This window comes from Thermobia domestica, chromosome 3 (assembly GCF_964235325.1).
Source record: "Thermobia domestica chromosome 3, izTheDome1.hap1.1, whole genome shotgun sequence".
Taxonomy (NCBI): domain Eukaryota; kingdom Metazoa; phylum Arthropoda; class Insecta; order Zygentoma; family Lepismatidae; genus Thermobia; species Thermobia domestica.
In genome coordinates, this window is record NC_137456.1 from 92,777,237 (window position 1) to 92,790,541 (window position 13,305).

The 13,305-nt window shown below is 30.3% G+C and overlaps 1 protein-coding gene across 1 annotated transcript in view; it reads right to left on the reverse strand.

Annotated features, from left to right (window-relative positions):
- Dhc93AB (Dynein heavy chain at 93AB) overlaps nucleotides 1-13,305 on the reverse strand; it is a 253,302-nt gene that overhangs the window by 66,930 nt on the left and 173,067 nt on the right. Inside the window, exons 49-52 of the mRNA XM_081751294.1 lie at nucleotides 11,489-11,677; nucleotides 9,787-10,026; nucleotides 5,873-6,106; nucleotides 2,300-2,426 (exon numbers count right to left, since the gene is read on the reverse strand). Of these exons, the coding sequence (XP_081607420.1) occupies nucleotides 2,300-2,426; nucleotides 5,873-6,106; nucleotides 9,787-10,026; nucleotides 11,489-11,677 (790 nt within the window). The remainder of the gene's footprint in view (nucleotides 1-2,299; nucleotides 2,427-5,872; nucleotides 6,107-9,786; nucleotides 10,027-11,488; nucleotides 11,678-13,305) is intronic.

Here is a 13,305-nt window from a genome sequence, read left to right on the forward strand (position 1 = left end):
TGTGTTCAGTACATCACGAGTCCTGTCACAGTAGCCTTTATTTTTCTTTCTTTTGAAAACAAAAAAACATTATTTCTAATTCAAGTATCTGCGCAATCGCCTTGCACTGTTGTGTGAATACACACACAAAAATAAAACTTTCCCTTGCCGAAAATCGAATTCCGAACCACGCGTATGGAAAGCACCGAGCTAGTCATTTAGCTAATAGTAATAGTAATAATAATAATAATAATAATAATAATAATAATAATAATAATAATAATAATAATAATAATAATAATAATAATAATAATAATAATAAGAAGAAGAAGAAGAAGAAGAAGAAGAAGAAGAAAAAGAAGAAGGAGGAGGAGGAGGAGGAGGAGAAGGAGGAGGAGGAGGGGAAGAGGAGAAGTTCTGTCGGAAATTGCAACTCACTAAGGAGATCAAGTTTTACGATACCACATCATAAATCAACATGTATGTATATATCTTTAATGAACGGTGTGGGATTCGACCTCTTGTCATGTTTGTTATAACGTCTTCAACGGCTGTAGTTGTGCAATGGTTGTGATAGGTATGGTATCTGACATTAACTTTGTAAATCGTGATTTGCATATAATGAGCTCAGCAATCAGGAAGGGGTTATGAAAGCACAGTTAACCCTAAATTTTCCGTGAATCTGTAATTTATTAACATAATATAGAAATTTTCGACTAAAGGTACGGTTTTTCTTTTACTTGCCCCTTCTAATGTTTTTAGATGGCTGCGGGTCCCACATAGCTCCAACAAGAACGTAACTCTAGACGTATGTAGTCAAGTGTTCTGAATAATAAACAAACCTCTACTCCTACTCAAGGCCGGGAAAAATACGGTCCAGATTTTGGCGAACTTGCCCCTGTGTCAATGGCACTAATTGCTAAAAATCAGTTGTCAGGGAAGAGTTGTTTCAACACATTAATGTATGAGGTAATTCGAGGAAATACCCATATTTTAGTAGCGCTAAGCAAGCATTAGCGAGGGTAGCTTTATTCTTCCCTCAAAGTGCATTTCGGTTTAGTACCTGCTTTTAAACGGTTCAACTGATCTCAACCAAAATTTCTGGTGGTCTCAGGATCGTCGGTAGCCAGGTTTAGGAAACAGAAAAATCTTGAGTATCATGTGACGTAAAAGAGAAAAATCTTGAGGATTACGTGACATAAAAGAATAATAACTGACAAAACCACTTCTTTCCTCCAATACAAGTCAATGGAGGGAAGCGAAAGCTAAAAATATGCAAGTTTGATACTGTTGGAAATGCTTGTTTCTTTGATGAAGACAATTTTCGATCAGTACCTATATATTATGCATGACATTGACAAATCTTACTTGTGCAAGTTTGTATTGTATCTTTGTCTAGCACTAGGTTGAATTTAGTGCTAGTAAATCTTACCCAGCAGTGTACACTTTGGTCAAGTATATTTATTTGAATCTCCAACTCTTGAAATATTTTACTTTTGATTAGCTTAAATAAGTTATTGCTAAATGTTTTCAAACATCTTGAATGTTCCATTTTCTATTTAAAGTGTCCACTAGGAGACTATACTATATATTCAATACATAATAACGCTTCTCTTGATACTTTTATGAGAGCATGATCCAATTAAACACTTATTTGCACCTTTCTTTGCACTTTAAGATTTCTGAACATACCGCAGTTTCATCGATGTCTTATAGTATTGTGATTTCATCGCTAACATAAAATTCGTCTGTACTGTCTTTTGATGAAAACTGACAGCATTTCAAAAACTAGACAAGCTTTCTCTTTAGATTTTTTTACTTAAAGGAATATGTTCATTAAATGTTCTGTGTGCAGTAATAATTAATTTGTTCATAGTAATATTATATAATTCGATTAGTTAGCAACAATGCTATGGTGACGCAAAAACATTTGTTTTCAGTTAACTCTAGTGTATAGAAATAAATACACACAAAATAAATATTACTTTAATACAAACGTTTTATCGTTTACAATTTATTTATAATAGTTCTGAGCCATTGATTTTTGACAATGAATCAAGTTATTTGTAAGGCGAACTCTTATGCTTTCAATGCTGCATTCACTGTTTAGTTCTTATGGATTGAAATTGATTTTTAAAATCAGATTTTCAGATATTTTGAAAGTATTTTTTTGCGTAAATGCCTATACTCCATTTCAATTGAGCACTGAGAATAGTTAAATTACAATCTTGTAGCGAGGTATATTTAATGTTTATCTTCAAATATTTATAACTATATCTTCATCAATGTTCTTTCTTTATGTTATATGGAATATACTTACCTACGGCTTTCTCTTTTGAAACTTTCTCCGTTTCAACACCCACAATTTGAATCAGCGTATCTGCAGCTTCATTCTTCTCTTTCAGCTCAATTTCTTGGCAAGCTAATTTCTTCTTCAGTTCGTCTACCTAAAATGATATAATTTGAGGATAATTTATAGTTACTGGACAATGAAAACTATACCAATTTTAAACGAAAAAAGAATTCCAAGGCAGTTTCATTATGTAAATAGTCATTTTATGCAATAGTTAATCATAAATATATTACCTACAGTTGCTACTTTCATAATATTACAATTCTTTCAGTATCATGCAAGTTATTTCTTTTACTGTCTGTATATCATTATTTGATGTGAAAAATATATTATCAATTACTCTAGCTTTTCCTCACATCACTTTTCTATTCAACAGTACTATTTAATTGTTTATTCCTTACATGAAGCTTGACTTGATAGGTCCTATATCTTTCTCTCTCCCTTACGCACTCTCACGCAGAGTTACCAGATTAAACTGAAGTTAAACCTAGAGACTAGGCATTTCTGTTATCGGGGACACAAATTTGAAACTGAAGATTTTTGCATGTTATCACCACCATTACTTCTTACGCTTCCAACCTCTATTACTATCACCATCATGACTACTAACTAAATGAAACGTAAATCATACAATACATTATTAATTATAGATGCCAGCTTACTATTCATATTTATGGAGCTCTTCACCGATAAGTCCTGTTTCATAGAATAATTTTGAAGGAATCTTGACAGGTTATTTTCAGGTTCATTTGGACATGAATCCAGGCCATCACAAGTTCTTTTAACATTCTGTTTATATCATCTGAATAGAAAGTTTTCATTACACTAAACACTGGCTCAACATATTCCTTACTAACTAGTATAGCGAGAATATACTGCATTATTTTGAACAGATTAATCTGGAAAATTACGCTTCTTATTTTACAACTTTTATTATTTTCCTTTCTATCAATTGTTGATATTGTAAACTTCAAAACAGACAATTCATTGTACAGTTTATTTCCATCGAAACTAATTTTAAGTTTACAATCTTTAAATTAAAACAATGTTGATGCCGCAAAATAATACAGACGCAACAATCAAATGAATTTAAACGTAGGCTTTTGTTACAGTAAAAATATAATCCCATTGGCTAACATAAAATAACAGGTACCTTCCAATTGACGTGGAAAGTTGAAATTTGGCATGATTGTAGCTTTTTGGAACTAACCCAAAGGAAAATTGCCAAAATTAATATTTTTAATTTTTAGGGAGTCTAAATGCGGGATGAAGAAATTCCCCATGTTATTAAATCTCATGTTTTAGGTACTTGGAATTGGAATAAAAGCTTAAAATTCGGTATACTTGAACGTTTTCTATAGGGTTATTTAACAAAATCACTAAAAATAAAAATTTCCAATTTTAAAGTGGTTTTATGGGGAACTGAAAAATCTTCCCCATGTTATTTATATGAGACTACCAAAATTACACCCCAAAATTATTGAGAACTTCCTGTAGGGCTACAATGATAAAAATTGACATGATTGTAGCTCTTCGGGACTAACCCACAGACAAAATTGCCAAAAGTGAATAGTTTTAAGTTTTAGGGGCCTAAAGGGGCGAAGAAGAAATTCCCAGCGTGATTTAAATGGGCGTTTTCTTAGGATACAAAATCTTATCTTTTAGATAGTTGAAATAGGAAAAGAAACTTGAAATTCTGCAGCATTGTGGGTTTAAGAGGTACGAGGGCGTAGGCCGAGTAAATGCGGGGGTCTGGGGGCGAAGTTCCCAGTTAGCAGAAGGTTAGTCCTTATATAAGAATATATGTATTATATGGTCTAAGCAGTATAAGTGTTTAATTATGGATAATTTAATATTTAAGCTCGTAGACCTGTAGAATATATTGTGAGCCAGAGATCTGATAAATTCAGACACAAAGTTTAATAAGGTTATAATACAAGGAAAAGAACTTAATGTTCCTCAATATGGAACATTTTACTATCTCAAATAATCATAATAATTTCATTTGACGAACTACAGATGTCTTTAGTCGCATATCTTTTAACCAGTAATCTTGAGGAATTTTAATAATGTTTTTGAAACTCAGATAACATGTAATACAAGTAACAAAATAAGAGAAATCTATTGGCAAATATTCAAGTGCAAACTACTATTTACAAAAAATTTCGTCAACATATTTTTTTTTTTTTTTTACAATCTCATAACATTTTTGTCTTAACAGATGAAACTGTTGTGTTTTTTTGAAATAATCAAAATGTTTTTATATTGAAAATCACGAGAATGTTTCCTTATATTCAATTGTTTCTCTGCGAATCATACAAAAATGATTACATAGAACTTTGTTGGTCAAATTCAGTTAAAATAAATAAATCAAACATAATGTGACTTGCATGTTATAGGTTTGCTATCTATACTGACATATACTGGTTATTACAAGTATGTTAATAATTTCAAATATTTGATAGGTAAAAGCTTCAAATGATGGGTAAGTAAAGTTTTTGTGAATCAAATAAATTATTCCAAAATAAACGTACTAATTTGTAAATCAGTGCAAACGTTAGTGGTTTATTAAGAAAGAAAATTAATTTGAGTTAACATGTTAAAGGTATCGTACTTCTTCGCAGCTGCGTACGTGTTTTGCTCATATGTAACTCTAGTATGCTTTGTTCTTCGTTTGTTTAACGGTGAAAGAAAAGTAATCGGTATTTAGTGAAGAACATACGACAAGTGAAAAAAATTTCTTCAATTAAGAAATGACGGGATGTAGGTCAACTAAGTCAGAAATGGGGAGAACGTTGGGAATCGATATTGATCACCACCTGCTATACAAAAGTATGCAATAATGTAGCCAGAGTTCTTCATAAGCTCTAAACACTACATTTTATTACTTTTACTATGTAAAATAAACCAGTCTAAAATTTCGTTTACTGGTGAGAACTCATGTTAACTATCAAGATCTAATAAGTTAATGTTTTAATTTTTTGTATAATACGCTGTTATATAAAATAATAAAAAGAAATAAAGACACATGTCTTAGCGTACTTAAAATGTTACTTTAAGCGTGGATAATTTCGATATTCTACTGACATTTTCTTCTAAACGAATAAACCTTGAGTTACTTCTTGAGCTGCTGACAATTTACATGTTGATCTTGTGATTTCTTCATCCATTAGAAATGCTTAACTTTTCTAAACATTATATAAATGTTGACACTTACCAATCACTAGTAGAAAATATTAAAGGCAATTTAAGTTAAATTAAAGTCACTAATGTGTACACTATAAAACTATATATTTTTTATTCGAAACACCACGTCGTCATCATATAATGTTGCTAATTACTATTTAATTCAATTCGTAAAGTATGACAAATTCTTGAAGCACTTTTAAGTACGAATGAGAAAATCTTTAAACAGAAGTAGGTACTATATATTAGTGACTTTAGTTAACTTCAGATAAAAACGCTATTTTTTATTTTTACTTTCTCCAAAGTAAATAAAGTACACTCCTGAAATCAACAGAGAAAATATTTATATCTTACTTGTGCAGCAGTACTTCTAAGCTTCTCCAATCCATTCTCCAGTCTTTCTACTTTCCCTCTGAGTTCTTTGCTTTTGTCTTTCAAAAGTTTAGTGTAGAGACTGATTTGTTCGAGGAAAGACTTAGGTGTAGTGTAGTTGTAACGGCGTTCGTTTTGTAGAAACATTCTAGACATGTCATTAACTGAAGTGTGAACATATGCCATAAACTGGGATACTGATTCTCGCAAAGATTCCTGTACAAATATTTACGGAAGAAAGAAGAACAAGAAGTTAAAAGTATTTTAAAGTGAACACATAAGAACAGTAAAATGTTAGCTTCTTACATGATTTTCTATAAGGATATTCTAATAAGCACAATAAGAAACCATAATAAATACGAAAAGAGAGAAACCTTGTTATTTCTCATCCATTTAGCCAACTCTGTTACCATCGTTAGGGAATATATAGATTAGAAAAGTCTCATGTTTCGATTCTGTAACAAATTTACATTACAACTACACTCCAATTTACGTTACTCTTAGAGTTTTATTCGTAACGAACACAAATCTAGAATATTTTTATAGGATATATCCTCTGATGATGTCTATAAAATATATGGAAAGTAACAAATTTTCTGTTACTAAATATAAAAGTCGAAATTATTTATTTGCATATTTTTGTTAATTTCCATACGTTGAGAAGCACAATTACATGAATAAGGAAAAAGTGTTTTTCTCCTCTTAAAATACTATCTGTTAAGTTAATTTACTCATTAGTATGTTTAAAGTTGCAGTAATTAAATTTATTGATCTTAGTTCACAGTCACGTACAATTTTATTCGTCTACAGTTTTCTTTAATGGAAATGGAAATCTTTAGGGAAATGAATATAAATATACCCTCACTCCAGTTACAGATTAAATTTGAATGGCTTCACGGAATGAAATAACAGGGAATTGAAACGAATGATTTGTTTGGAGCAGTGATGGGCAAACTACGGCCAGCGGACCTGACGCAAACCTCTAAAAGGGAGAGGTTCGGCTCGGCAACAGAAGCTATGTTCCACAGCTTTGCATGTCGGGCGTTTCTGAGTTCTGTTCGCCTCGATTTTTTAAAAAAGTTCATGTAAATGAAAAAATTAGAAGAATGAGCAAGAATGCCTATTACGCGCGAGACTCAACAACTGATTATCGACTATTGAATCCAAAACTTCAAAATTTAAATGGCATTGAAGGAACTGGATCACCGAATGCTGATGTCAACCTGTACATGAAACTTATAAAGCTCTTTCCGCTGGGCTAATGGAAAGCGCATGCATCTTTGGTACATTGGGGTCTCATTTTCTATTCCCGGTGGAAGAGCCTTGAAATTTAAACGCATTACAGTGGTTAGAATTTCCCCTTTAGCTGTAGATCTACGTCTCATATAGCCTCGATGTTGCAAGACACGCTAAACTCCAATCAGTGAGGTCCTATAGGATAAGAATGAGTTAATCTACTTACTTTAACAAATGAGTCATTAACTTATATTAATACTTTAGAAAGTTTAAGTAGTCTAAACTCTTAAGAGGTAACTTGACATCAAGGTAGTCTAAGCCTATAAAGACATCGAAGGCACAATTTATCAGTATCCAACGATAGATAAGGAGTGAACCTCTGTCTGTCACTGGCTACGAAGGGGATAGGAATCTAATTAGAGCTGGATGAAGATTTTTAGAGAAGTGTCTGCAGAACTAGAACTATGGAGATTCAGTGAGCCAACGGGATTGCCGCTTTGCCAGTAAAGTAATTGAGAGAGGCGCTACTTTTCAAACTTAAATTTCACAAATACACACTTGTGGCATAACAAATTCCTTCACGCAGGCATTAACTTGAGAATTTGACGATACATTTCCATGATGCCCATTTCTTATTGATATATGTTCCTTAAGTTAGTATTTTGAAACCATTCAGACTCAGAAAAAGTACTTAATGTCTTTAAATAAGACACTCTTTGATTTTTAGCACATTACTTTATATAGAGAAAAATAGAGAAAAATAGAGATATTCTGACTTTGCACATTTTTTGGTCTTGTTTGTTTACATTACATATAAATTTAATATTTCTTAAATTATTATTGAAATTTAATAATACTTACTCATTTAAAAATATACATTTTTAAACAAAATAAATACACTTTTACGAAGCAAGGGACTAATAATGAAGCAGAAGTGGGACATTGATTTTTTTCTTTTTAACTTAGGAAAATATATCTCCCTTAAATCAAAAGGATACGTGCGTTTACCAGATTCTATCTAGTGATAAAACAATTTCGAAGAATTATCTGCCGTTGAAGTCTTTGTTTATTTCTGCCTTTTTACTAAATAATAATATTTTTATTAATAACAAACGGAATAGAATTATTTGAATTGTGGAAACAATTATCCATAATAATTCCTCGTTCGTGAACACTTTTCTTTATTCCAAAATTTGGTCATATTGAGCAAACGTGTTGTAATTCTTTGTTTATGACACTGATATAATATTATTTTCTAAATAATGTTCGTACCATTTTACGGGATATACATTCTATTGTGAGACTGCATTATAGTGTCAGTTTCGAATAATAATAATAATAATAATAATAATAATAATAATAATAATAATAATAATAATAATAATAATAATAATAATAATAATAATAATAATAGCGAATTTCAAAGTTAAGCCGCTTGGATAATATTACGATATTTGTTATGTTAAATGACGATATTTCGGAGAGTTTTTAATTTTAAAAATTCCCAACAATTTTCAAGTAAAAAAAAAAGTTGATTCTTTAGACCTTCATTGATACAGTTAATAAGGAATAGCCGTCACAGAGCTCTTTGGTATAAATTACGTAATGTAAACAATATCTATAGACAGGTTTTCTTTGGGAAATATCGTTAATTAAAGAAAATATATTTGCCCGAAAAATGACAATAGTCATCAAAGAAAAGCTTAATTCTCCATGTTTCACACACACACACACTTGTGTAACACAATGCCATTTATTGTTCCATAGGAGATCTGGTACTGAATATCCTAATTTCTGTTGTTGTTTTTTTTAAAAAAAAAAAAAAGGAAAGAAAAGAAAGATCCCTTGTTTGTTAGAGAATTTTGCGCAATTCGTGTAAATGAAGCATTTTTCCCACTGAATTTAAAATGTAAGTACACCAGATTTCCTATTTAAAATTGGATGAGTGCAATGGAAATAGGAACGTAACTTGTAATAACTTAGTAAGTGTAAATTCTTAATCAAGCGCCTTTTGTCAAGAACAGAACTTTTTCGCTTTACATCATTGATTCTATCTTACTACTAGTATTGAAGGAAGTTAGCTTGTGAGTGTTTAACGAATAAATCCAGATTCACTTATAAAGCAAGTAACAAAACAGATCTCAAAGTAACAGTCTTGCTTAGATTCTATTTAGCGTTAAGGTAAAGTACTATATATTGTAATTTTTGTGCAAACTTACTATAAGGCATAGTGGACATTTTCTAAAAGGAAATAAATTATTTGTAATGTAGATTGCTAAAGAGCAATCTTATCAATAAACTCAAAATTTACTCAGTTTTGCTTCTCCAAAATATTATAAATTGTTTAAAAAATTAAATGAAATTAACAGTGAGGTAATTTCGACATTTAATGTTTTTTTTTTTTCAAATCTCTAGTCATTTGAAGCAAAAGTGAAAACTTTTTTGATTTTATTGAAACAAAATAACTTTAATCTGCTATATTTCTTACAGAAAGAACAGGATAAAATGTGTAGAAATAATATTAATTCTAATTTTATGGTTTTATTTACACGAAATATTGTCCATATATTTCATAGTATTCTTAGTAATCTCATAGTTAATTAAAAGGGTATAGTATTTTAGCAAAGATATAATAGCAATAAAAATAACGAACTACTTACAGGAAGAACTTCTAATTCTTGCAGAAATTGTTTGGAGACCGACACAAGAGCCTCTTTCGGCCACTCGTGGAACCAATTTATAGATGTGCAGTTCGTGATGGCAGGAAATTTGCGGGATCGTACGCGAAGTGTAGATCCAACGGGTGAGAAACAAAGCATAACTTTTAGTTGACGTCTTACTCGATCTACGAAAAACTTCCAGCAATTCTCTCGGGTATCGACTAATCCTGCGCCTTTGACCTAAAGAGAAAACGTCTATTAGAGTCATTAACTTCCAAAATAAATATTTACATATACACCGTGTATATTAACTTGTCGCCCTTTAGCTTTATCAAATGGCTAATGAATTACTTGTACAGACATTTCTTGAATTTGTTTCCAGAAAAAATATTTGACAATAACTTGTAATTTACCTGCCCTAATTTAGTTCATTTTACTATAATTATTATTATTGTTTACATTATGTTTATTTATTATCTATTCTTCTTAGTCAGTAAATTGGAAAGCCAATGTTTTAGGAAGAATCAAGTTTTAAAATTTCAAAAACTGCGTAGATTACAAGGATACGCAGAAACAATGTTTTATTTTGAGTTTAGAGATAAAACTTGTGTTAATACATTTGCCATGATCTAGGGTATCGGTTCCCAAGTTAGAATACACAGAAACTAAAATAGCCTAATTATAGAATTGGAAACTTTGGAATAGTGCCAAAGATATGAAATTACAATATTGTTAAAAATATGTTCACATATACACTCTAAAATTGTATTAATTCAAAACTGGTTGCTTTCCAAAGTTCAATCCCCGTGGAAGCACATGTGGAGGCTCAAATATTACAGATTTGTAAGCTGTAGGTACTATCTCGGGTAGTCTTTAAGAGACGTAAAACTTCAAGCTAAATCGAAATACCAAACATTATTTTACAAAAAATTTACCACATATAGGCTACATTATGTAAAATAATATTCTGTGCATTACCCTTACTTAAAAGAAAAAGGAGTGCATTTGAAATTGCATTGGTGTTATTGAATAATGTGTATAATTTAATTATACATGCTAATGAAAAAATACTTCTTTTCCTCACGTGTTCTTCCTTACGCAAATTTAAGTGAGTTTTATAAAATTACACAAGAAACGAGGGTGGTTGAAATCTTGTTTCTAGTGTATACAAAAATCTTTTAAATTTAAATAATCATTACAACTTTCAGGGCTTACGTAACAATATCGGTATAATTATTGTCTTTGGTAATTGAAATACCATTACACTAATGTTGTTGGATCTTCAATTTAGTTTTTACGAATTCTAGTAAAATATATTACCGTAAAGAGAAGTTAAGAATAATGCACTTCTTCGATTGAGATAAAAAATATTAGTAATTCAATTATATTGAATAAAATTGTCTTTACGTGCAATTTTTCGTGTAATTGTGGTTTTAAGGAAATACATTATTAATCTCATTTTATTATAACTGAAACGCCGTTCTCAGCACAAGTACCTAGGTAGTATTATTTCTTCTGTAAATAACGAGAAACTATGTTGAATTAAAAGAAAGAAAGTTGAACCACAATAACTAAACTTTCGGTGCAGAAAGTAAACATTGCATCTCGAACAAGATCTAAAATAACAAATATATCCAAATTTATATAAATAATTATAAATTTGATTATAATAATTATGTAATACAGTATAAACATAACTTACCTCGTTTCGTACTCCCACGATAATATTATCGACCTCGTCTTCAGGGAAAAGATCTGGAATTTCTCCAGAGGCTAACATGTCATTGATAAGAACTAGAAATTGCTCGTCTGCAACTTGAGCATCCGTCATGAGAAACATTATTCCTACATTTTTCAAACCTGACTTCAAGTATAGACTCGCCAATTCATACTAAAATAAACAATGATTCAATTGTAAAAGGAGTAGCTAGTACAATTACGTCAAGTTACAATATATTTCTCGTATTTGCTCGCGTAATTCATGCATTCAAACTTTCACTCACTTTTTATGTATACTCTCAAGTATTTCATAAATTTAATAGCAGGAAAGTTTTATTTTTATGTTGTGACAAGAATATTGTTATTGAGAGATAATTTCTATCGTGATATATTGAAATATTATAAATTGGTTGGATTGAAATTTAGAGTCCCTTTCAGCATCAAGGCTATATATGAGACGTGGATTTACAGCTAAACATGAAATTCGAACCACATGAACTCCCGCAGAGAGTCGAATGCGGGTCTTTTGTGTCGATGACGCGTGCGCTAACCACAAGGAAGTTTGAAATATTATAAGCAATCTTAGATATTTTAAAATAGGAGTAGAAATATAACAGTAGATTTCCCAAATTCTTAAATATGCCAGAAAATATCCTTATTTTGTTGTTATTTTACAATATTGCAATTCATTGTATTAAAAGAAAAGTAGTATATGCAAACTTGTGGAAAAAATATATCAGTTTCAAGAATTGGAACATTTGATTGATGATTGTTTTTAATGTTAGTAATGAACCGCAAAAGCATCAGGTGATAAAATGCATGGATACACTTTAAATTCATACTGCAAATTTTTGCACTATAGCTAACTAATGACAGTTTTAGTATTGTTAATTCCCTGAGAGTCGAAGTCCTGAAAATGTGAAAAATATATTATATTATACAATTACCTTGAGTAGCAATTTGAACATGGCTAGTCCTGAAGATCTGTTAAATGGTATGTTAGTAAAGCTTAAGCTCTATTCTTGTACGTTGTTGTTCAAAGTTTGATTTTGTTTTCTGTAACCTTTCACTTTTTAGATTTAGATTCTTTTTCCTCTGTTGTCTTCAAATTACAAAGAAACGATTTGCTTATTATGGTTTAAATGCAATGATTATCGTAATAATTTCCTGTTTTAAGCCATATAGTCTTCTCTTAGCATACTAAATGATAGTGAAAAAGTGCATGAGTTACGCGAGTAAACTAGATACATATTATAAAATTAATATTACAAAAGAACTAAAATGTTTTTTTAACGAGTTCTAGTAATACAATAAGAAATTATTACTATCTACAATTTTTATTGAAGATAAAACTTTAAAGTATAAATTTTTCGCAAAAAAAATAATAAATAAATAAATAAATAAAAATAAAAATAAATAAATAAATATAAAAAATAGATGAACATTGAATTATTTATTTCATTAATGAGAACAGATGCTCATAAAACCTTTAATTGTATTACTAAATGGTTCAAAGATAGCTTAACATTGTGTCTCAGTTTTGTGCAAGTTTTATGAATAAAGTGAGGGCAAAATTTCAGAATAGAACAAGCACACATAAATTCATGATTAACTTATCATGATTAACTTATAATGATTAACTTATCATGATTAACTTATAATGATTAACTTATCATGATTAACTTATTCTATTTTTTTTTCTCTGAAACATAGTTGCTCAGTTTCAGGAGTTAAACATCTCCAGACACAGTCTATGTAAAACAACCTCTGAGCGAAGATCAAAGTTTTTAATTAAAATAT